At 52.3% G+C, this 25570-nt stretch overlaps 1 protein-coding gene across 1 annotated transcript in view; it reads right to left on the bottom strand.

Moving 5' to 3' along the window:
- The window catches only part of ATP2A3 (ATPase sarcoplasmic/endoplasmic reticulum Ca2+ transporting 3), a 52123-nt gene extending 30067 nt beyond the window's left edge, over positions 1 to 22056 (bottom strand). The window contains exons 1-5 of the mRNA XM_017828867.1: positions 21939 to 22056; positions 2963 to 2980; positions 2443 to 2525; positions 1162 to 1266; positions 293 to 431 (exon numbers count right to left, since the gene is read on the bottom strand). Coding sequence (XP_017684356.1) covers positions 293 to 431; positions 1162 to 1266; positions 2443 to 2525; positions 2963 to 2980; positions 21939 to 22056 — 463 coding nt within the window. The remainder of the gene's footprint in view (positions 1 to 292; positions 432 to 1161; positions 1267 to 2442; positions 2526 to 2962; positions 2981 to 21938) is intronic.
- Positions 22057 to 25570: the final 3514 nt, after the last annotated feature.

Below are 25570 nucleotides of genomic sequence, written 5' to 3'. Positions count from 1 at the left end.
TCCAGCCCTTCACCCACGCCTCGGCCGGGGACGTGTGTGGAAGAGCCGCTTCCAGAGAGAGGAAAATTAAAAGTTCTTCCAGTTCTTCCAGAAAATGGGGAAACCCTCCTGAGACACAAAACCTGCGTCAGAAATGTACGCTCCTTTTTTTTTTTTATCCCTTTTCTGCTGTTCTCCACTGCCCCATGTTCAGGGCGAAGCCTTGACAGACCGATAAGCCTCAGTTTTGGGGCCCGCCCAGCCAGTACCACCTCCCCATCTGACCCTGTGCCCTGGGGTGATGGCACCCTACCTGCCACCTCCACGATGTCCCCGGGGACAATGTCCCGGGCGCGGATCCGCTGCACCCCGCTGCGGTCAGCCCGGATCACCTTCCCCATCTCGGGCTCGTACTCCTTCAAGGCCTCGATGGCACTCTCGGCGTTTCTCTCCTGCAAGCAGAGAGGAGCAGAGCTGGTGGTGGTGGAGTTGCTGGTGCCAGAAGGCTCCTTCCCCACCCAGTGCAAAGACGGGAGAACCCAAACCCCAGCCCCAGGTTTGGAATGCACTTGCACTGTGGATGGGGCAAGGGCCGTGTCTTCTTCAGCTGCTGCGAAATGTTCCCCACTGGCTTAAATCACACCAGATCCTGGACAGTGCATGGCCCTTTGGGCTTGATTTTCTCATTCCTGGTTTGGGAAGCAGCATATCCCACCCAATTGTATTTTCCCCATCCAGCAACCCTACCTCAGATCAAGTTGCAGATAAATAAATGGCTTTAAAGTGAATACATACAAGAGAGAAGCATCCCTGGCTGAGGCATTTGCTCATCCCCCAGGAGGGACACAGAAAGGTGAGGGGCAGCAGCCACCATGGCTTTCTGGTGGAGGGGGCAAAAAGCTTTCCTTGGCAAATGCATTTGGCCCTGGCCAGGACACAAGCAGTGTTTGCCTGGGTAAGTGCAACACAGGCTTCAAACTGCAAAAGTTGCCAAAGAAAGACTGAAGGAACAAGACAAGAGGCAGCCAACGACTGAGCACCTGTGCAGGGGCAGCATGGCCAGCATGAAAACTGAGCCTCTGGGAGATGAGTATCCAATGGCAGGAAGCAACCAGGCCTCTGAATGAAGCGCCTCAGCCATGTGGAGCAGAGAGCTGGGGCTGCCAGGGGGCTGAGCCTTACCTGCCACACGCCCACCACGGCGTTGGCGATCAGGATCATAATGATGACAATGGGCTCCACAAACGCCGTCGTGGTCTCCTCTCCTTCCTCAAACCAGGCCAGGATCTGGTGGCAAGAGAAGGAGCACAGCAGGGTTCAAATAGGACCAACATTTTAAGAATGGAAACAAGAGCCAACATCTGTTGTTTGCCAGAGAGAAGGTAACCTGGAGGTGGCCAGACCCACACGGCTTGGGTAAAGTGTGGAATTGCCATATCCCAGTGCTGGTGCTTAACTCAGGTGCCTCCACTCCTCTGCTGGGATAACCTAAGGCATCAAACAAGCAGGGCTGGAGCAAACAGCCATGCAATGCCTGGGAGGAGTGCTTGCACCAGGAAAGCATCCATTTTTGTGTAGTGCACCCACGAGGACACCAAGGCCATGAGCAGACGAGTGGGGAGACCAGGCAGCAGTGCAGCCCCTCCTGGGCAGAAGGCAAGTGATGCCACCTGAGAAATGGATGCAGCAAGAGCAGCTCTGCAGAGCAGGGACTGCCCTCCTGGATTCTACCACCCTGAGCCCCCTCTCCATCCCACAAAGACCTCATACCATAACACGACTGAAGCACACACATAAACATTTCCACTCCATTTAACTGCTTGTGGACCTGTGCTGTGTCAACACAGCAACACCTCTCTGCTCTGCAGGGGCACCGGCACAAGGACCTCTGGCACAGGGCTTCACTCCTGCTTTATCTGCATTCACCTCACTGCATGTTGTTTTGGGAATGTTTTAAACCCCACAAGGGACCAGCCTCCCTCCTTATGTACCCATGAGTCATATCTGAAAGGAGGGAACAGGAGTCTCAGCTTTGCCATCCCACTGCCAAACAGCCTGACTGCGCTCAGAAAATCAGTCATTCTCCAGCAGCTCAGTGGGAAACGTCTCCTCACGCAGAGTTGCTCCCAAAGTAGATTGTGGGCAAAACTGAGCTGACAGCTCAGTACTGGGGGCACTGCAAATCAGGCTCAAATCATCAGCCTGGAACAGCCTTGGGTGAACAGAAAGAAGCCTGGGGAGTTGTTTTATACCACTTTTGGATGGATCAGCATTAGAGAAAAATCCTCCAGTCCCCTCTTTAAGCAAACTTAGCGATATTGTCATTATGCCCAAGAAACCACTGCACTGCTGCTGCATCTCCTTCATCCCACAGGCACATTCTCCCAGTTCCTTTGCTGTCTGGATGCCACCTGGGACTGTAAGTGCCCTGGAAGCTGCCCACCTCGAGCCCAGGGTACTTACAAAGGACAGAAAAGCTGCCATCAAAAGGATGCGGACGAGGAGATCTTCAAACTGCTCCAGCACCAACTCCCAGAGGGACTTTCCTGGTGGGAAAACACGAAGCCAAGCACAGTCAGTGCTCGAAAGAAACCCCAGAAGACAGATAATTTAGACCACTGAGGCCCTAAGACCCACAGGACCCACTCCCTGCTTGCCTCAGGCCTGCTCCGGTGCCCCTTGGCCGTGGGCACTGGTGAGGACATCCAGCCCTGCAGTGGGGGGGTTCCCTCTAATATTAAAGGCTTCCATTTCTGGCGTTGCCCTGGTTTTACTATGTCTGTTTTTAACTACGGAAACCAAATCCTCCTGTGTTTCTACTCACAGAGGTAGCCTCGCCACCACAGAAAAGCTCTGCTGTCAGCCCAGCTTTCTCTGGGATTAAAGCCAGGATTAAAAGACCCCAAAGATTCCCCCTTCCTTGTCCCCAGCACCCTCCACCCACACTCAAGGCACGTCCTCTCACCTCCAGACCATGACTTACCTTCTTCTGCAGGGAGCTCTGTGGGTTTTCATCAACGGCACAAGGAGTGCAACGTAGCAAAAAATGACAAAAATAAAAGATTAATTAATGGTTTGGGCTTTGACGAGTAATCTCTCCCCCTGTGCCCAGCATTCCACTCAGTACCCCAAAATGCAACTTGTTTTGCACATATTCCCACATCAAGGCAGCTTGTTCTCAGTCCAACACCAAGTAAGCAGCCCTGGAAACATCATTTCCCTGCTGCAAGTGGCTCCAGCAGCATTTATTCCTGCACTCAGCCTGCCTAAAAAAATACTCCTCAGCAGCTGCCCTCTCCAAATCCAGGACACAGAAGTCCAACCATCCCGTAAAATGCCCTGCCAGAAACCCAGTACAGCCCCGCTGGGGACCATAACTTTCAGACCACATTTCCTCTTAATCAGCTGCACTTTACAGCCTGCAGTGCTCTAGGAAAGAACTCCAAAGCTGATGCTCAGCTGCTCCAAGCCATCCTCCTGAATCCACCTCGGTGGGTGCAGAGCCTCCATTCACTCTGCTCCCAGGCAAACCCGAGTCCAGTCACCCGCACAACCTGAAAAAACCCCAAGGGCTCCCAAACACCCACCGGTCTCCTCAAGATTCCCACATCCCCGTGAGGGACCATTACCTTCACACACCACGTGCACCGTGGGGTCCCACAGCCACTGGGCAAAGCACAAACCCTGGTATCCACAAGGGAATTGCTCCTGCATCCTCACCTGGGCAGCACTGTAAGGTTCTGCTTGCAGGGAGGGCTCAGGAGTGACCCCCCTGGTTTTGGCAGCTGAGGGGTGCTTGTGTCCATTTGCACCCACTAGAATCAGGGAATGGTTTGGGTTGTAGGGACCTTAAAGACCATCTCACTCCAATCCCTCTGCCATGGGCAGGGACACCTTCCACTAGCCCAGGTTGCTCCATGTCCCGTCCAACCTGGCCTTGAACATTTCCAGGGTGGGGCATCCACAACTTCCCTGGGTAACCTGTGCCAGGGTCTCACCACCCTCCCAGGGAAGAACTTCTTCCTTAATATCCCATCTAACCCTGCTCTCTGGCAGTGGGAAGCCATTCTCACTTGTCCTGTCACTCCAGGCCCTTGTCTAAAGTCCCTTTCCAGCTCTCTTGGAGCCCTTTAGGCACTCCTTGAAGCCTTCTCTTCTCCAGGCTGAACGGCCCCAAATCCCTCAGCCTAGTTCTGCACCCCACGGGGTGGCAACAGGCAGGTGGCAGTGCTGGTTTAATGGTCGGACTCAATGATCTTGGAGGTCTGACCTCAATGATTGTATAATTCCACAATAGAACAAGAAGTTTCTCCAACTATTTTTGTTTCTTGGTGGGAATAAAGGGACCACATGAAGTTCAAGGTGTCCCATCATGGGATGAAACATGGGGCTGTCTCCAAGCACCTCCAGTGGGGAGCCCTGAGCAAGAGCAGGAAGTGAAACCTGCTCGGCTGTTTTCCATCACCTATTTTCATTCAGAGAAATGAAAAAAAAACCAAACCAAACCAAACCCACCTTCACTGAACAAACCAGTGAAAACAAGAAGCCTGGACGTGTTTACACTTCAAACTGCACCAGCTCCTCAGTGCTCACAGACACACTCACTAGGAGTTGTTTTAAACCCACGTCCTCCTAGATAAGGCTACCCTGATTCCCTGCTATCCTAAAAAACAGGCTGGGACGTAATGTCTATAATTATTCTTATAGCAAAGATTATATATATAATCTTGGAGCAGCTTCAGCGTTTCAAATCGCTCCAGAGAGGGTGTCAGAGGAGGGTGGCTCTTGTCCCTCTCCCAGCCAGCTCCTCTCCACCCCCGGCTTCCTCTCCCCAGCCCAGAGAGCCACCGAAATTAAAAGTAGAAGAGATCTGCTGCTGCTATTTCCATCCAGGCTCCACTTTTGAGGGTGCCAAGGTGTGAGGTGAGAGGGCTGGGGGCAGGTGGGTGCCCCGGGGGAGGCAGCTGGGGCTCCCACAGCTCTTGGCCCACCGAGGTGGCGGAAGGGTGAATTTCCACCCCGAGCAGCCGCCCAAAACGCGGTGGGGTCCTCCCAGCGCTTCTCCCACACGGTGTTTGCATGACGAGCGGCAGCGGCGCCGCTTGCAGAGCTGGGACTTTGCATGAGATCTTGATTAAAGCACGAAAACAGGTTTCTGTGAACTCAGGAAACACGTGCGCTGGGGCAGCCAGCCGAGACACCGCCGGGGACAGTAACACCACCGCTGTCACCCCGAATGCAGCAACGCTGCTGCGGGCACCTCCCAAAAAACCCCAGCTTTGTGTACTGTGAGAATCAGCCAGTTCCCTTCCATCAGTGACTCCTTCCACCACCACGTAGCAGCTCAGTGCCCATTTTGCAACAAATACCGAAAGAAATAAGGCAGAAAGTCACAATAAACCCAAATTTTGGGGGTTGAGTCGATCAAAACCCACCAGAAAACAGGATGCCTCTCACTTCCAAAGTCTCACTAGAAATAAGAGGGTTTGCTACTCATCAAAACACAAGTTCGGTGTGAGTCAGCCCCGTGGCACCAGGCAGGGCAGCAGAGCTGGTGCCATATCCCATCTGTCCGGGAAACCCACCGCAAGCCGCAGGCAGGGAACCAGCAAAATTCCAAATCTGCAATTCCCTTCGGACAACGTGGTGAGTGCAAACAGGCTGAAATGGAAAGTCCTGGCTGGCACCTGAATAGCCCCTTTCTTTGGCCAGTGGCTCAGGGCTCAGCAGGGAGATCCTGCCCTGGGCTCCCTGATACTGCAACACAAATGCAGTGACACCACCAAGGGTAGAAAGTGATGGTGGTTGCTCAGAGTATCCCAAAATCTGCAATTCCTCTGCTCCTGCTCTTCTGCATCACAGCTCTGGAGAGCAGAGCCAAGAAAGTGGAAATACCCCAAGAGGGCAATAGGTGCCTGAATGTCACAGGCCAATTCCCACCAGCAGAAGAGCATGGTCCCCTCCAGGTTATTGAGGCAGCCCGAGCTCCACCACCCCACAGGGCTTTGCCTTGCGGGGGCACAAAACACAGCTCCAGGGACTGCTGAACACTCACAACTTGCTCTGAGCTTGTCACGTCACATCCTTCCTCGCTGTACCATCACATGGTGCCATTGGCCCATGCTGGGCTGCAAGAGATCAATACAAGATGCTCTGAGGGCACGCAACCAGCCCGGCCACCCCGGGCAGACGTGGGGCTGGCGTCGGGCTATTTTAGCAGGAGGTTAATCTCCAGCTCCTGCCAACTCAAACAGGGCTGGCAGCCCACGGGCTGGCGCCTGCAACATGGCAGGGCACGGTAATCAGGTGATGAAAAGGTAAATAAACACGGGTGCCACCCACGAGCGAGGTGGCGCGAGAGCCCCCGGGCACTGTGACAGCCTTCGTGCCCCCAGGGAGACCCGGCCCCGCTTCCCTGGCCAAAGCAAACACTCAGACTGGGACAGGGTGGCATTGGGGGCGCTTTAAGGAAATGTTTGAGTTTCTCCTGCTGTAACAGGATCAAAACTCCCTGGAGCAGCACAGCCCTACAGCAGACAGTGTTTCTCCATCGCACGCCGGGTTATCGCATCCCCCTCTGCTATGGGGGAAACGGAGGCACGAGGTGACGCTCTCCAGAGCCAGTGCACAGCAATGCAAACCCTGGTGCGACCCAGAACAGCAAACATCTTGCAGGGTGAACGCTGAAATACCATTTTCCCCCACCATTTCAGGAGCTTCCTTGGGATAAAATCAGATTTCCCTTATGGGAAACACTTCTGCCCCAAGTGATGTGGGAAGGGTACCGGCATGGTGCCCAGTGGGAGGATAATGATGAGCATCACACCCAGGCCAAGCTTTCTGCTCCAAGTAACTCCCTTGAAGCTATATTTCTACGCTGTGAACTCATTTTTTTTTCCTGCCTTTAATTTCTTTTCCCATATGCAAGGAAAGGGAAATGGATGTGCAAAATAAGGGATGCATCCGATTCCCAGACTTTGCTGACAGGCAGGAAGAAAGCAGTGAAAAGAGTAAGAAAAACCCTAAAACAACCCCAGCTGGGAGAGCAGCCTCCGCTCCATGACATAAAGCAGGAACCCAGGCAGGGCTGCTCTGGGATCTTTCCACCATCCTGAAAGACACCAGGCAGGATAAATTGTTATTTTAACTGGCTGCCTTTCCCAGGGCCGGCTGCACGGGAAGGATCCCATCCTGGAGGGACGTCTGCTCTGCCTCATCCCTGGTGACAGCCAGCACCACACACCACCAGTGCTCCACAAAACTGCTGGATTGCACCACCAGGACAGGCTTTGCCGGGGTGTTTTAGCACACACACTCAGCCCAGCAGGTGCTCGGTGTAAATCCCACCCAGGGATGGAGGTGTGAGGCTGCTCCTCACCCCACACAGTGGCACTGGAGCTGCACAAGTGCAAACACCAGCGAATTAACCCTGGGTGTTTTAGTGTTATCTAGGATGACAAACACTCAAAGCCAAATGGTGCTCATGCCCCCTGATGTTCCCAGAGGACAAAACACAGTTATCTAAATCCCTGGCTGTGTATGACTTAAAGTAACCCCCATGGTTTATGTACAGCTCCACGCCTGAGCTTCCCGAACGCTGCTGCACCCCTGGGGCCTGTCCTGCACCTCCTGCCTCACCTGGGCTCCAGCCACACACTGGGGCAGGAGGTGGCTCCACTTGGGAAGAGCAGGACCTTCAGGGTGCAGCTCAAGGGATGTGCTGTGCCTGCTTCAGCTTCTGCCCAAATCTCCCTCAACCCCTGCCTGCCCTGGCACCCCTCTGCCTGCTGGAGCCAAAGCTGCCTCCTGTTATTGCACCAAGACGGGGAGCAAACAGCCCCTCCCAAAGCTGAATTAGCCTTTTACCAAAAAGCCCCATACGTTAAACCCCAGCAGCCAGGCAGCCATCTGGATCCCAGCAGGGTAAGGGACAGCCCCGGGGCACCCCCACGGCAGGGGGGTGACTGACCCCAACCACCCACACATGGAAATCTCATCCCCGGGCAGGCACAGCTGCAGTGGGTGAATGTGTGCCATGGGAGCCCCTGCAACCTGAGGAAAATAGGAATTAACCCTGCATTAAAAAGCACCTTTTGAGTGCAGGCACAGCACTGGGGGCAAAGAATCACAGAATGGTTTGGGTCAGAAGGGATCTTAAAGATCATCCTGTTCCAACCCCCTGCCATGGGCAGGGACACCTTCCACTAGCCCAGGTTGCTCCAAGCCCCGTCTAAGCTGGCCTTGAACAGTTCCAGGGATGGGGCAGCCACGGCTTCTCACCTGTGCCAGGGCCTCACCACACTCACAGGGAAGAATTTCTTCCCAGTATCCCATCTAACCCTGCCCACTCTCAGTGGATGGAGCATCCATCCCCATCCCTGTGCTGGGTGACCATAGCCAAGCTCTGCTTTGCACCACAACCCACTCCCAGAGGATCCAGCCCTTCCCATGTCCTCCAGCACCCCCAAGGTGCTGGTCCCAAAGCCAGGGGTGATTTTCCTCCTGTGCCTTCCCCTCTGGAGCGAAGGCAGTGGTGGCTCTGGGTGTGCCGTGGGTGGGGGAGGCAACTCCAGCCCCAGCACCTTATTTGCCTACTGCCTCACAGCTGCTTTTTCCTGTGTGCCAGGTGAGGTTTGGTTACACCAGTGACAGCCTCTCACTGGGGCTGCTTCAAAAGGCATCAGGAAGATAAAAGGAATGAGGTACAACCCCCCTCCCACGGCAAACACCAGCACTTTGCTGTTCCCGTAACTCCCCGGCACTCACGCCTGCTCCAGCCCTGCCCTGCACTTTGCAAAAGCCCCAAATCCTCCAGGCTGGGGGATCCACGGCCCCAAAAATAAGCAAATTCGGGCCAGAGGAAGCACAGGGGATGGCAACAGCCTGAGGTGGGTGAGCAACACATGAGGATGGATAGCAGAGGTTTAAGGGCCAGAAACACCCTTGCTGCTTTCCAGGCCATGCTTTAGGGTAAAATGATCCAACCATTTTCCTCGCTGGCACCTGGACGCCGTCAATGGCTGGCAATAAAACCAGCCCCAAAAATTTCTGGTTTGGGTCACAAGGCTTCCCGTGGCAGACAGGGCTCTGGGCCAACTGCTCGTCCTGGCCTCCCACTGCTCTTCCAAACCCACCAGTACTGAAGCCAGCCCAGCACCACCGGCCCCTCCAGGACAGGGACAGGGTCCAGGGGAGAACAGGAGCATCAGGCACCCACAGCCCCGCTGCTGCAGTCGGGGAGGGGAAGCTTGAAAGGCTCATTTGTTCCTTTTCTGGCCAGCTGAGCTGATCTCAGCAGGTCAGGGAATAATAAACACGGTTACCCTGGATGTGCCCCTCAGCAGCAGCAAAGAACCATCCCAATCCAGCCCAATGCCATCTCCTTCTCCCCACAACATCAGCATGTCCCCATGCTGAAGACTGAGCCACAGCCACCACATCCCACTGTCCAGGGAGAGGGAATCAGGAATGGAGGTGGGAACGTGGCATCAGACCAATGGTCTGATCAATCTCACCAATCCCACCTCAAACTTCCCTTCCTTTTTTCTTGGAAATGGCTCATTCCCAAATCATTGGACAACACAAGTTTTCCTCTGCTGTGGTGCAGGGGGTCCCAGCATGGGGTCACAAACCCTGGCTGGCATCCTTCTCCCATGACACAAGGAAAAGCAAATCAGTTCCCTGCCAATATCCCACCTCCTTTTCTTAACGCCAGGAAAATAAGGGGAGAAGATTTTACCCATTTTCCCCCCCAAAACGAAGCTGCCACTCAGGCTTGCCCTCCAGCACCCACCTGGCGCTTGGAAAAATACAGTCTTGTGGAAATTCTGTGGGAAAAACTGGGGGAAATGGGACTGCAAGTGGTGTCCCCTCATCCCTGTCCTCATCAGCACCCGCAGCAGATCTCGGGACCGCTTTGGGAGTGGGAGGGAGCGGGAGGGAGGAAACCTGTGGCTCCAGCCAGGGATGGATTATTTGAGCAAACTAAAAGCAGTGGTTTGTTCCCTCCTGCACCAACGCAGTGGAAAGAATTTCCAGCTCCGGCTCCCGGGTGGAAAAGCTAAAAATCTGCATTTAAATAGTAACAGTTTTGGAAAAATGAAGAAAACAAACCAAAAACCCCACAACCACTACAAGAGCTGGAATAAAATAAAGCTAAAGGTGGGGTGGGTTTTTTTTTTTAGTTTTGGGGTTTTTTAGCTTCTCCCCACCTCTGCTCCGAGCAGACCCTTTCCATAACCACAGGGAAAGCCAAGGGAGGGACACTGCCGTGTTTGGGAACCTTCTGGCAGAATTGCCACAAACCCAACTTCAATATACTCTCTTTTTCCACCCTGGAGATATCATTTTATTTGCTTCTTTATTCCCCTAAGCCTTTTTTTTTTTCACCTGATTTCCCATTGTAAATATCAAGCAAATTGGGAATTTTTGGCCCGTAATGTTTTCTCACCCTTCTGGGCTCCGCTGCAGCCCTTGGCTGCTCCCCACATCCCAGGTGAGATGCCCCCCATGCCACCCTGAGCCGGCAGAGTGGCTGAAAAGCACCAGCCAGGCCAGGGCAAGGTGTGATGGTGGATTTGTGCCCCCTCCAGACACGCTGGACCATCACACACCACCGCAAACCGGCCGCTGGCAGCGAGTCCAACACCCGGCGACAGAAAACTTCACAACATTTTCCTGGCAGTGCTGGGAAACAGTTTAGGAAACCAACCACAGGGAGCTGCGGGGGCGGCGGTGCCAGGAGCCCCGGCGATGCCCCCACTGCCAGGTCAGCTCAGACACGTGCCCAGCCCTGGGAGGATTCAAACGCCCCGGGGGAGGAAAGTCAGCCCCGAAATTGGGCTGTGCCTTTCAGCTGAGTTCTGCAAGATTTGGGGAAGAGCAAGCCGGGGCTGCGCTTGGGATTTTTTTTTTTTCCCCCTAAAAAAATAGGGAGGGGAAAAAAAGGGATATTGGAGCTGAAAAGGCAGGTAAGAAAATCAGACCAGGATGCCTTTGCAAAAGAGGAGGCATTCACTGCTGGGAGGAGAGATGCTCCTGTGCTCAGTGGGGGGAACAGCATCCCCCAAAACTGCCTCCCTGAGGACCAGCTCCCATATCCCTTTACACTGAGACAAGCATTTTCCACGAGGCTGTAAGCAATCACCAAGGATATCAACTTGCATGGCATGGAAAATAAACCAATAAATAATAAAATGAGTAAGAAAAATAAATTATAAGTTGTATTGTAAATGTAACCAAAGCTGCTGAAGCGAAGCCCCAAACCTGTAACATCAGTTAAGAAAGGAAAAGAAAGAACTACAGGATACTGCTTTTAAATCCAAACAGCATCTTCTCCCCTCTCCTGCCAAGATGAGGAATCTGCTCACTCTGACCCCTCCAAAAGCTGATATTTTAATTGCTATGTTTTAAACAATATGTTTTAATCAATCCTGCTGCCACCTGTGTATTTATGGATCAGGAAACCCCAAACTTTGCCCACTGGGGTGAAAGGATTCCCTGCCCCAAGCTTGGGGCTGAAGGGAGCCAACTCCATGTTCAAAGTGCCAAAGGAGGGAGGGGGAGTTGGAGTACTTTTTCCATTGGTTTGTTTTCTGGAGGAAATGCCTTTGCCACGGCAAACCTGTGGGAAACTTGAAAGTTTGAACGTGGCATCTCGTCCCAACCCATCTCCCATCTGCTGGTAAATAAAACCAGGATGATAAAACCTGTCCAGTGTATCCACAGGGCAGAGCGTCCCCCGACCCACAGGGTGCTAAAGAGCTGCTTTTAACTCAAACTGAGATAATCACCATTAATTTATTTCACAGAACTCCTTGCCCCAGCTGACCTGCCCCCACCCCTCCCCTTGCTTTTTCTGGTATCTGTTCTCAGAGCACAGTCTATTTTCAGCAATCCTCTTGGATGGGTTTTCATGGAAAATGAAGTCTACACTGCCCTTAGTTTAGATTATATCAGAAGAAAAAAATTTCTGTAGGATAGAAAAGATCTGTTCTTCTGGATGGGAAAGAGGGGTGAGTTGGACAATTAATACTTTTCATGGATGAACTCTCTAAGGTCATACATCTCTGTGTAACTGAAGCAGATCCTTTCCTGGAGTGAGATACTCAGAGATCCCTGGAAACATGAGTCCCAGCTAGGGTTTTTCCACAGTCTCCTTCCAAATATGTATAATATCTGTGTGCAAGTCTATAAGGATGAAATATTACCTATATATATATATATGCATGATATCTACATACACTCGTGTATAAGAATAAAATCTTTTATATATGTATACATACAGGGATATCTATATATATTTACGTCAAAAAGGGGTGAAAAAGGGAAGAATAATGTGAATTAGGCTTTTGTAAATAGAAGAGGAACCCCAGAAAAGGCCTGAGCCAGCACAGCAGAGCAGACCCATCTCCTCCTGGTCACTGCAGGACTCCCTCTCTGGAGGGAAGCAGAGAAAATCCCTGGTCTCCAAAACATGGAAAAGCCCAGAAAAACGGCAGAATTCCAAAGGACACGGTGACCCGAGGGGAACCCTCTGCGGTGGCCGGAGCAGGAGGACCAGGAGCTCAGCTCCATCACTTCCCCTCTCCCGACCAGGATCGCGGCTCCATCACTTCCCCTCTCCCGCCCTGCACTGCTGAGCCAGCCTTTTTCAGTTTTATTTTTCCACTCACTCCCCGCATATTCCTTAAATTAGCCCTTCTGTTGACTTGGAGGTTGCAAAATGGAAAAAAAAAAAAAAAAAAAAGGAAAGTGCAAACAGGCAGGTAAAGGGAGGGTTATCCCGACCCCGGCTGCCCGTCTCCCGGGAACAGGCGGTGCCTGCTCGGCAAACTCCAGCTGAGCCCATGTTTTACAGGGCGAATCCCTGGGGATTCGGCCACTGCCAGAGGGGCCGGAGCCACTGCTCGGCTCAGTTCCTCCCCGAGGAGCTCTGGGCTTTCGCTCCCCGCGGCAAAGGAAGCAGAAGAGAGAATCTCCCCCACCCACCCACCCTTCCCAAAAAACAACTGATTTTTATCAGCAACAAGCGCAAGAAAAACTGTTTCCAAACCAGAAGAAGAAAAAAAAAACAAAACACTAAATAAAAACTAAAAAAAAACCAAACAAACAAACAAAAAAAAAAACCAACACACATATAGTAAAGCAAATCTCTAACACACAAAAAAAACCCAGGCTGCAAGCACTCCGGGGGTTTTTCTCCAGAAAGACAAGTTAAAAAAAAAAAAAAAAAGGCATTTTGGCCATCCATCCCCCCACGGAGGACACGGAGCAGCCGTGGGGACGGGTCCCTGCACAAGGAACAGCTTTCCCACCCCCTCCTGGGCGCGGCGCAGCCACGGCCGGTGGCTTTGGGGACCACACGAGGTGTTTTCAGCGGGATGAAGAAATCCCGGGAGCGCCGGGGCTGCCCCGGCCCCGCGTCCCCCGACCCAGCCCAGCCCTTCGGGCCGGATCAACTCCCGTCCCTTCCCCGCCTCCCCCCGCGCAGCTTTGGAACACACAGAGTGGTTAAATAGCAGGAAACACCCGAAGCAAAAATACCGCGGGCAGGAACCCAGGGGCACAGGGGACACGCAAGAGCAAGAAGCGGATTTCCTCCCCAAAACATCGCACCTCCGACGGGGACGGCGACCCTGGAGCGCGGCTGGGCCGGGCCACCAGCACAGTGTCACCGTCCTCGAGTGCCTTCACCCCTCAGCTCTGGATAGGGAAAAACCAGCTTTTTATTGTCTGTGGTTTGTTTTCCCCCACAGAGGAGTCTTTGTCCAAAGGTAACTTCCAAATATTAATGTCGGGGGAAAAAATTATATATATATATATATATATATACAATCTCAAATAAAACATATATATATATATATATATATATAAAACCTCAAATGGGATATGAATATATAAAATCTCAAATGGGATATATATATATATATATATAATCTCAAATGGGATATACATATATATAAAATCTCAAATGGGATATATATATATTAAAATCTCAAATGGGATATATATATTAAAATCTCAAATGGGATATATATAGAGAGAAATCTCAAATAAGACATTATCTCAAATGGAGCATATATGTGTAATCTCGAGTGGGATACATATATATAATCTCAAATGGAACACACACACATATATATATATAAAATATCAAATGGGACATGATACATACATTAAAAAATCTTAAATAAGACAGGGGTTTATATTTATATATATATATGTATAGAGATATATATAAAATATATATATAAAATCTCAAATGGGTTCATGTAGGACCACAAGGTAGAAGCCAGGACTTGCATCAGCACATCCAGCAGATTTCTGAACATTTAAATTTTAGGAGGATTTTGATGATCAGAGCAGTGGAACCTACGTTTAGGGCTACTATAGGTCTGCACTTCAACAAGAGGTGCCACATTTCAGATTTCAGCCACCACAGGTCACAAATTGATGCCATCACATGCCCTGAAGCACCTGATGCCTGGGGATGTGTTGGACCAGGCCAGCACATGGGATCACCACCAAACCACAGCCTGACCTCAGGACTCGCCACCTCTGCGGGTGAGAAAGAGAAAAGGCTTTTACAGAGTGATAACGAGCAGCCAAACCTCAAAAACTGGGAGTTTCCCACAGAACACCAGCAAATACCAGTTATAGACACGAGGTTCATCGCTGGCAAGGATTAATTCAACTTCTCTTCAAAAGAGCAACCCTTTGGACTCACACCTGACCTTTCTTTCACAACATGACTGGCTCGACTCAGGCGAGTCACCCACTGAGCCCCGGCCTGGAGAAGACCCATCAGCATTAATCCTAACGGGAATAAGGAGCCTCCTGTCCCAGCTCTGCTCCTGGATGCTGGCAGAGCAGGCAGCTGCCTGCAGCCCTGCCTGCGAGGGGTTAACCGCCCACGGAGGAGCCTCTGGCGCACACTCACGTCATGGAAACACTCAAGTAACCACAATTTTCTCTATTGCTTTTTGGCTCCGGTTTTTCAACATTTCTACACTTCCAGCCCAGATCTCTGCTACCTGTTTTCCAGCGAGGTAATTGGTGCCGACAGCAGCTCCGCTGAGCAGCTGGGAATTTATTTTTAATATAGGTTACTGTTATACTTTCTGCTCCCAATTACTACCGACACTGAGGTATAAAAAAGATCACGACTCGCAATGCGGGCAAAAAAAAGAAAAAAATAATTATCAGATGCAGAATAATAAACAGAGGTGGGCTGGGGGGTTGGTTCTTTCTGGGGTTTCTGGGTATTAATATTGCACTGGGTTGGACTGAAGCCCCACAGAGCTCAGTCCTGCTGCCACCCACCCACTCACCCCCATGGCCACAGGCCCCTCTCCTCCATTCATCCCTTCCTCTTTCCCATCCCACTCCTCCAGTCTCCTCAGCATCAGCTGCTTCTCCTGGCCAAGGTGTACTGTTTAACCAGGAAGGGCTGCCTTCACCCCATCTGAGATGCAAAGGGAGGTCATCCAGGTGTGCCACAGGAGAATCAGGGGAAGGGGAGGGGAAAAAGGAGGGGGGAAAAAGGATAAAAGAAAGAAAAGATTAAAAAAACAAGCAGAAAACCCCATCCCTCTCCTGATAATCACGACCTGCCTTAATATTTCCACCCTGTCATTGAGACTGCGAGTGCCAGGAATGCTCCCAGGAAACATCAGCCCAGCAGCTCAGCTCCTGGTCCACATCCCACTCCCAGTGCCTCCCCTCTGGACCGCTCTGCAGATGGTTACTGCACTAACCCACATCACCCCAGCCAGCCCAGGAGACAACAGCCTTGTTTCTGCAACTTCATGGGTCATGATCAGCAGAGAGAGAGCCCTGATGGGCTTTTCCCAGGGAAAAAATTGAGTAGGAGTTCTAGAGCATCCTTGTGCAATGTCAGCACCCAGACACCCAGCATTACCTGACAAAAGAGGTTTGCTATTCTGCTTTTACTGCCCCAATCCAGCTCAGGTATTGCTCATAACTTCTCAAACCTTCTTTTAGCAGCCCTGAAAACATTAACAGGGATGAGTTATCCACTGACCCTGGCCCAGGTGAGCTCGACAGACCAAGAGAAGGGTTTTGTGGCAGGTCTGGACACAGCGATGCCTCAGGGAGGAGGAGCCCCTTCCCCACGAGTGGGGCTGCACCAGCTGGGCAAAAGGCACAGGGTGCAAACACTCAACATCCAGCTCATGGCTTACAAAAAATAACCTTAAAAAAAATAAAAATCATAAAAACCATTTTGTAGGGGCATCAGCATCCCAACTGACTCTGCAAACGCTGTGTGTGGGAGAAAAAAATCAGAGCTGGCTCCTCCAGAGGTTTGAACACATGAAAAAGCATCACACCAACCTAATTTTTCAGGACTGTGAAAACAGAAGCATCTCAGGGCTGTGTGCAGGCCCACGAGGCTTCTGGTGCCTTTTGATGACCAGTTCAGACCCCTGGTGCAAGTCACAGGAGGGCACTGGGAACGCTGCTCTCAAGGGAGGGTTTGTGCATCGAGGAGGGCACGGGTCAGCCCAGGTCTCAAGCGCTGCAGAGGGCAGCTGTCAGCACCAGAAATAACAACCATCTGCTTTAAGCTGCCCAGGCTCAGCCCCGTTCCATGCCAGCATCTGCAATTCTGGGCCTCCAGCAGGGATGTCCCACAGAGTCCGTGCCAGAAACATCGCCTGGGCTGTGGCTGTGCCAGGACAGACCCGACCCACAGCCAGGAGCCTCCTGTTCTCACACCATCCCTTCTGCAGGAGCAGATCAAACGCAGAGCGAAAAGGCAGCGACTTGGACGCTTCTCAAAAATTAAAATTCTCCTCGGGAGGAAGAAAGAAAAAGCAACACCAGGCGTCGGGTGATGCTTTTTACTCAAGGAAAATGGGCTTGAGGGAAGCTTTAAAGAGGAAAACTTTAAAATCAACAGGATTTTTCAGGGATTTACCCTGGAGGGGATATGACCACAGAGTGGGATTCAAGAGCTTCAAATAAGATCCAGAGATAAGAAAAGGCTTAAGACACGCAGAAAGACCATCAGCACTAAAATGGCAAAAGGCAGATGTGTGGCTATGTGGTGATGGCAAGGATGGCACTAGGATGGCTTGGCTGGAGTAGGGAGCTCAAAAGAGACACCTTAATTACTGGGGGAGAGGATTAGCCTGGGAGAAGGGGGATATTTTGCTGCTAATGGTGTATTTGGAGGACTGGCTCCAGCCCCTTACTGGAAGCAGCACATCCCAAGCCAACATCTGGGCATCCACAGCGCATCCAGCTCCTCTTAAATCAGTGTTTTGTAGCACCAGCTCTACCACCCCCAGCTTTAAAACCAGCAATGAAATAAAAATATTCATGAAATAACACTTGTGCCACAGAAAGGCCAACCCCAGGGGGAAACAAGGCAAGCAAAATCCCTTCACCCACAGCACAGCCTCTGCCTCTCCTTGCCCTGGAAACCTTCCTTCCCTGGTTCCTGCAACATGTTGAGAGCAGATATCAATTTTTTTGAATATTCCTCTCTATTCACAATTTTTTTAAAGGTGGGTGTGAATGCAGATAACCTCAGAGGACCACGCAGGGATGAAAATCCCGAGTTCCCTCTCTCGTCGGTTAGGAAAACTTTGTGTAGTCTCTCCCCAGATTTGAAGGCACTCACAAGGTTTGAATGCCTCAGCATTTCTCCTGAGGGAAAGGATTTGGAGGAGAAGAGGGGAAAAAAAAAAAAAAAAAAGCCCCACAACCCGTAGCATGTTTATGAATCAGACTGTTCAGCGTGTGTTTCGGGGGTGGAAAAGGTGGGCGATGCGCAGAGGAACAGAGCGCAGAGTTCGATGAGTCAGAAAATGCTGCCTTTCCTCTCCTTGCTGGCATCTTAAATATTTCAGCGTGAAATAGAAATTTTATTTTCTTCTTTATTATTGTCAGGAGAGAGCTGGAGCGTAACCTTGGCTCGTTAGCAACCGCCGGCAGCTCCTCCGACGTCAAGCCCTGCTCCGCAGCCGGAGTACGCGCGGGAACACGGGCGTGCACACGTGTGTGCTGAGGGATGTGCAGCCCTGGGATGGGCTGGGAAAGGATGCAAGTAAATATAATAATAACAAAGTATCGGTGGTTTTTCTAGCCGGGCAGGGGCTCGGATGCAAAGGAGCAAAAAGCTCCCTCGAGAATGAGCCTTGGTGGGGTTTTGGGAGAGCAGCAGCACATCCCAGCCTGGATTTGGGCTTGGGGAAGTCTCCTTTTCCCTTCTCCCCCAGGTAGGCTGGGGCACGCACATGGAAAAATACACACAAGGACTGGGGGATCCTGAAATAAGGCTTACGGAGACGTAGGGAGGGGTGTTATAAAAGACAAGCAAATTTGCACATGGGCTTTGAGTTCATCCGGTGCCGAAGCTGGTTTGAACAACGCCTAAACCAGTCACGCCGTGAATACTGTCACCACTGCGCCTTGCAGCAGGGCACAGGAGGGTTTGCAGAGCATGGGGGGACAGCCCCTGGAGCAGGGAGGGTAAAGGAGAGGATGGGGGAGCCCCCGAGGAGGGTGGATGGGCAGGGTCTGATCCTGCCCAGCAGCATTTCCAACCCCAGCCGGCAGCAGGGCTTCTGCTCTGGAGTCAGAAGAGATGAAATGCAAGAGGAGATAAACACCCCTATGCTGCAGCCTCCGAGTTTGACTCCACTGACATTCACAGCCCATTTAGGTTACGGGTGAAGCAAATAAAATTATGCATATGCATTAACGCTGGCAATATCCTGCCTGAAATGTATGCTCATTTACACTCAGAAATCCATTTAGAAGAGAGAAATCGGAGCTATATTTAAAACAGAAAAATCACTTGGCTGTCCGCGAGGCAGCTCCTGTTTACATCTGTCGTTCCTTGGCAAAACTGAAATCATTCCGGGGGGAATTGTGCCCCTGGTTTTACATTCAGGAAGAAAAATGTTTGCATCCCTATATCCTCCAGCTCAGTCTAATACAAAATAACAAATGTGCATTTGGTTATTGCTGTTTGTTTGTTTGTTTTGGGGGTTTTTTTTTAAGTTTTGTGGTCTAAAAGCCACCTGTGGAGCTCAGAGCTTGTGGATGGGAGGAGGTATAGGGAAGGACCCGCTTGGTACCTGTGGAACATCCAAAGCATTTATTAATTAAAAATGGCTTTGGAGATTCAGAATCGCCGTGGTGAGACCTAAATGTTCTGTGGCTTCTGCAGTTTTCTTGGCAAATGAAAGGCCATGCTGACAGCACTGATGACAGAGCTAAAAGGAGAACACGAGCTCTTCCTAATGGAGAAATATCTTCTTCCACTCCACTAATCTCTATTGCATTGCCTGGCTCCCAAGCCACAAACTGGAGATACTAAATAATCAGTATTGCTCTCTGTTTCCTCCTGCAAATGTATATGTGGGCAATGGAACTGAAAAAAAAAAATAATTTAGGCTCCAAAAGAATACCCCCTCAAAAAAAAAAAATATTTTTTTTTATATAAGGCACACCAGTGGCTGCTGCTTCTCACTTAACGTCAGAGCTCGTTGCAGCTCATATTTTTTTTAATGCAATAAAAAAGCAGCAGCCAGCAGCTCTCTGAAGTGTGTCAGGAGGCAGTTTTTCAGCAAGATGATGTATTTTAGATTGTGATTCACGACCACACTGGCAGTTGGAGTTCAGGTTTTAGAAGGAAATGAATGAATGTGAGACACAAGGGTGCGAAAACGAAAGTAGCTGGAGCTGCAGGTCTGCTCTGCGCTTCGAGCCACGCAAGATTTGAGTTTTCTTCCCCTTCTGTGCGAGCTCAAGCGAGTCACCTAACTGCCCCACACTTCTGCTGACAGAGTTTAATTTAAGCCTAAACTAAAATGCAGTTCAATACAGGCTATCTCCAAGCCCAGCACCCTCCCCCAGAGCAGCTCTCCCAAACGGGGCACCCGAGCACGGCCGAGGAGCTCAGTGCCTGCTGCCACAACACAACCTGTCAGTTCTCACCCCCGTTCTGCACGGGTTTAGGCTGCTCTAACCTGTCCATGTCTCATCTGCACCATGAGAAAAATGTAAATACCGCTCAGAAATTGCAAAAAAATTCAGAATTTTTAAAAATCTTCAACTATATTTCGCTGATGGGAGCAGTGACACGGGCAGTGTCTCCAACGCCCAGGCATGTCACTGTGAGCTGTGCTGCACAGGAGAGGCAGAGCTCTGCTTGGAAGGCAAAAGCCATGGGACATCCCAAAGTCAGAAGCTCTTGAGAACCAAGAGCCTGTGAGAAACCCAACGCTGGGCTGGTTGGGAAGGAGCAGTGCCAAGCGAGGCCAGCACAGAGCCATTGCTTGCAAGAGGAGGAAGGAAGAAGGAAAAGAGTAAAAAGGCAAACTAATTGCCACCACTAACCCTTTGCTCTGCACCTATGTCACACCTTCGAGGTACCTTTTCCAAGGCAGAGCCCGGTGCCACCGAGCAGCCACTGTGCCTGACTCAGGGACGATGATTCACTCGGGCAAACAGGAGCCCCACGGCAGCAATGCCCCATCAGTGCCACGCTGCTGCACAGCACAGAACACCCATCATCCACAGCTTCCCGGGAGGCCAGGGGACAGCACAGAAATTGGGAGCAATTATACCCTGAAATCAGCCCAAGCACCTGTTTGATAAGGATGTTGCATTGAGGATGTATTTTGCCTTCAGCCCACGAAGCAGAGGGTTCCCTCCCCTCCCAGTTAACCACACAGCTGCCCTTCTCCAAAATGAGGGCAAACAGAGCCAGGTGTGATGCTCCACTGCTTGCACCTTGTTCCAGTGTTCCATGGCAAGAGCTCCCAAGCCAGCCCTGACCAGGGGATGGAGCTGAAGCTGCCTGGTACAGGGAGCACTGGGGGGATGGGGGACCCAAGCACAGCCCACACAGAACGGCTGCTCGCAGGGCTCGTCTGGAGGGGTCACAGCCCTCTGATCCCACCCAACACGGCCCTCCCAGGGAACAGAGATGCCGACAGCAATCCTGCCAGCATCTACTCAGGCTTTCCTTAGCCTCATCCGTGAGGATCAAGCAAAAAGCAGATGCAACAAGCTCCAAACCAGGAGAGAGTTTACACACTTATCTCTTTGCACGAGTTCAAGAAATGACTTGCTACTCCGAAGCACTGGAGCAAACTCACCCTAAACCCTCCTGTTTCCGTGTTCAGAGTTAACGACCGACCTCGGTCACAGCCTGAACTATCAGAGTCACCCTGAAATCACCTGCGTAGGTTCAGACACCCCGGCTACACTGAACGCTCACAAAACACAAGTTAAAAATTTCCCTTCCCCATCCCACGAAGATGCCCCGCCGGCCGCAGAGGGTCCCCCGGGTCAGTGTGACACGCAGCCAGGCCAGCACATGGCCTGTCACCCCATGCACCTCCGCCCCCCTTCCTCTTCCACAGCAGTACCCGCAGCCCGTGCAGAGCTCCGGCGAGCCGAGAGCGGGGTTCCCCCACTACAACACCCGTCACCCCGCTTTTGGGGTTTCCCTCTGTCACGCACAGGCAATGGGACCTTCCCCCTCTCCCTCCTGGCGACATACCGCTGTCCCTCCCCGCCTTCAGACACTCCGCCAGCGGAATTAACGCCCCGCTAATTGCCGGCGCCCCGGGCCGCCCGTACCCGCAGTAATTAGCCTTTGATTAAAGCCAACAAATATTGCCCTAATCAACAGGTGTCCCGCGGCACATCCCCACCGATCCTCCGCACGCCCGGGGCAGGGTGGGGGGACACGCCGGGGGGGACCCAGGACAGTACCCCGGACCTTCCCGGTGTTGGCGGGGAGGCTCCCGAACACATCCCGATCCCGGTCGCGGCGGGGAGGGTCCCGGTGCCGGTATGGGCGGGGATGGTCCCGACGGAGGGTTCCAGCCGGGATGCCGTTGGAGATGCCAGTGTCCCGCTAGCCCTGCCCCATCCCGCATCCCCCCGCGCTCCCGTCCCGCCGCACTGACCATTGGGGCCGTACTTCTCGCGGTGGCGGCGGACCTGCTCGGGGCTGAGCCCGCAGCTCTCGCTGACCCCGAAGCGGCGGAGCACGTCGAGCACCGGGAGGCTGTGGGCCGCCTCCATGCCCCGGCCCGGGCGGTGCTGGCCGGGGGCGCACCGAGGCACACGGAGCGCCGCTCGCACGGCGCTGCCTCGGCACCGCCTCGGCACCTCTCCGCCCGCCCGGCGCCGGGCCCGCCTCCCCCGGTACCGCCCCGCCCCATCCCCGCCTCCCCCGGGGCCCCGCGCCCAGCGCCGCCCCCCCGGCACGACCCGGACCGCGGAGCGGGGCAGAGCCGGGACCCCCGGGATGCGGCACCGTCCCCTCTGACAAGGTCTGGAAGGGACATTAAAGCTCATCTGGTTCCATCCCCCTTCCACTAGCCCAGGCTGCTCCAACCCCGTCCAACCTGGCCTGGGACACTTCCAGGGATGGGGCAGCCACAGCTTCTCTGGGCAACCTGTGCCAGGGCCTCACCACCCTCACAGGAGAGAATTTCTTCCTCCTATCTAATCTAAATCTCCCCTCCTTCAGTTTAAAGCCATCCTCCTTGTCCTGTCACTCCAGGCTCTTGTCCAAAGTCCCTCTCCAGCTCTCTTGGAGCCCCTTTAGGCACTGGAAGGGGCTCTGAGGTCTCCCCAGAGTCTTCCCCTCTCCAGGCTGAACAGCCCCAGCTCTCTCAGCCTGTTGGAGTTCCAGCAGATGTGCAGGCTGAGAAGCAGGCAGGTTTGTGGGCAGTGGAAACAGTCCAGAGGAAATAGCTGTTAAGAAAAGAGGTAATGTTTCCATCACAAAAATAATATAAATAATATTAGGAGCAATAGAAGGAGGTGGGAAAGGTGTGTGGGTGCAGCTCAGCTGGGGGGCTTAAGGGGGCCAGAGAGTGATGCTCTCTGGGTCCCCTCCATCACCCCACTTCCAGCTGGAAGCTGAGCATGCCCCATCCCCACTCCTCCCACCCTGCTGGAAGCAGAGCAGTTCCATGTTCATGGACCTTGGTGGGATCAGAGGCACTGTATGATGACAGCAGGAGCCCTGGAATTACAAATCCCTGCCTGACACCTGTGAAAACCAGCAGCACTGTTCCCATCAATGCCCTGAATCCAGAGAGAGGCAGCTGTGCTGTGCTGCCTTTGGCTTTGGAAACGTGAAATGTAAAATGTCCCTGCAGGGAGATGGAGGAAGGAACCAAAGCACCTCATGTGGGGTAAAAGCTGAGCACCACCAGTCTCACTGTGCATGTCTTGGACATCCTGGGACTTCACGCCTCTCACTGCTTAGTGCTTCTCATCCCCATGCAGAAGGCAGAACATCTGTATTCAAGGAAGGGGCTCATTCTGGAGGCACTCATGTTTTTGCAAGGATTCAACACAGCAGGACTGGCCTCGACCCCTCTTGCTGCCCTATTACACCACACAAGGGCTTTACATCATCCTTTGCAACACTTATTGCAACAGGTTACTTAATTCACTGTTTCCTAGAAGCACAATGACTGTTTCTAGCAGCTCCCCCGTGCAGCAGCACCGTGAGGAGTTACCCTGATCTGGAGGTTGCCCCAACAATCCCCTGTACAACACAGCTGAGGGTAACCACCACCACCCACATCTGCAGGACTTTTCCACATGGTGCACCTAACCCGGCTCCTCATCCAGCAGTTTTTCCGTGACCCAGCTCAAACCTGCTCCCAAAGACTGTCCCCATCTGAACACCAACTTCTGACTTTTCAGGTACTTCCAGTTTTCCCACTGTTGCTGAAGAAGCCTGTGGCTGATGGTGACTGGCACTACTCTCCAGCTGAGAGGGGGGAGGCGAGACAGCTTGGGGGGGTGAGAAACCCAAGTTCTACGGAAACGTCCCCAAAGCAGAACCCGGAGGCAGCGGCGAGCACGAGGAAGTGACAGCAGACATCTCGGGGAGGAGCTCTGGCTTGTTTATTGCCATGTAGATTCATTTATAGAAAGTGTTTTGCAGCTCCCACAAGGAGCAGAGGTCCTGAAGGAAGTGCAGGTTCATTTTTTTTTTTCATTTGATAAACTCATTTTTTCTTCGGTTCACCGCAGCTGACGGCGTGGGAGGCACAGGGGTGCTCTGGAGCTGCAGCCCAGGCCCTCCTGCAGGAAGCACAGCCCCCAGCCCTGTGGTACCGCCTCTCTTCAAGTTCTGTCGATGTATTCGTCTGCCTCTCATGAGCATTTTGGGGGCAAAAGTGGTGTTTCTGCTGCTGAGCCCCCGGGCAATAGTGCTGCCCTCAGCCAGGGTCTGCCCCAGGGCTGAGCGATCCACTGAACCCCAGAATGGTTCAGGTTGAAAGGGACCATAGAGGGTCATCTGGTCCAGCCTCCCTGCTCAAGCAGGGTCATCCAGAGCACATGGCACAGGAGTGTGTCCAGATGGTTCTGGAATATCTCCAGTGAGGGAGACTCTACACCCTCTCTTGTCTCTGTTCAGTGCTCGGTCACTGCACAGGAAAGTTCTTCCTCGTGTTCAGGCAGAATTTCCTGGGCATCAGCTTCTGTCATTGCATCTTGTCCTATTGCTTGGCAGCACTGAGAAGAAACTGGCTCCATCTTCTTGGCATCCCCCCTTCAGATACTTATGGACATTGGTGAGGTCCCCTCTCTGTCCTCTCTCTTGAGGCTGAACAGGCCCAGCTCCCTCAGCCTGTCCTCATGAGAGAGATTTCCACCAGGTGCCTGGAGAGAATTGCTGTGATCTGATAATATTAAAACATAATGTGCTCTCAACAAGAGGCACAGAGGACCCGATGCAACAGAACATCCCCAAAACTTCGGAACTGCCCTCAAAGCAGCCACTCTAGCAGCTCCAAAGGTTAAAGTTTGACAAAGTTGGGAGCAATGGAGAACAGTTACAAAGGGAACATCTGGCAGCCCTGGTAACAGGCAGCACCATTCACCCCACCTATAATTAAGCAATCAGTGAAAACCATTAGTGACTGGGAGCTGTAAATTAGTCAGTGAGGGAAAATGGACTGGAGTGAAAACACCTTCAATATTGCAAGTGGAGGTTCTGCAAACACTGGAGCAAGCTGGGGGGGTAGTGGGGCTCCATCCCCGGCAGCCCCCCGAGTTTGGGGGATTCCCTTCTATAGCAGGTCAACCCCGAAGCAAAGGACTAACCTCCTTATTTATCTTGGCTTTCCCCACGGTAATAATTTTTGGAGGTAGACGAGCTTAAGAGGCCATAAAAAGAAGAAAGGAGCGGGTTTAACACCTCCCAGGCTGCTGAGGAGGTTTTTTAGCCGTGGCTGCGGTGCAGGAGGAACAGCAGGACCCAGCCAGTGCTGAGTGAGCACTGTACGAGGCAGGGAAGTCCACAGCCAGTTTTGATTTTGACCTTGTTTCTACGAAAGGAAATTGGGAATAATTCTCCCATAAGCTGTAAATTTGCACTGCTGCGCTCCCGGGCTGGGGGCGAGGGATGGCTGGAGCCGCCCCAGAGTCTGTCGGAGTCAGCGGAGAGGCTGCCAGAGACGCTGAACCGACGCCACGCTCCTCACCCCAAGGATTTTACAGTCCATGGAAGATTAATCTTTTGTCTCCACTTCGTTCCTCGGAGTGGGGAAAAAATTATGTTTGC

This window comes from Lepidothrix coronata, unplaced genomic scaffold (genome assembly GCF_001604755.1).
Source record: "Lepidothrix coronata isolate B3197 unplaced genomic scaffold, Lepidothrix_coronata-1.0 Scaffold154, whole genome shotgun sequence".
Taxonomy (NCBI): Eukaryota; Metazoa; Chordata; class Aves; order Passeriformes; family Pipridae; genus Lepidothrix; species Lepidothrix coronata.
The sequence above is the reverse complement of the archived record's forward strand: the minus strand, read 5'-3'. Positions and strand labels throughout refer to the sequence as shown.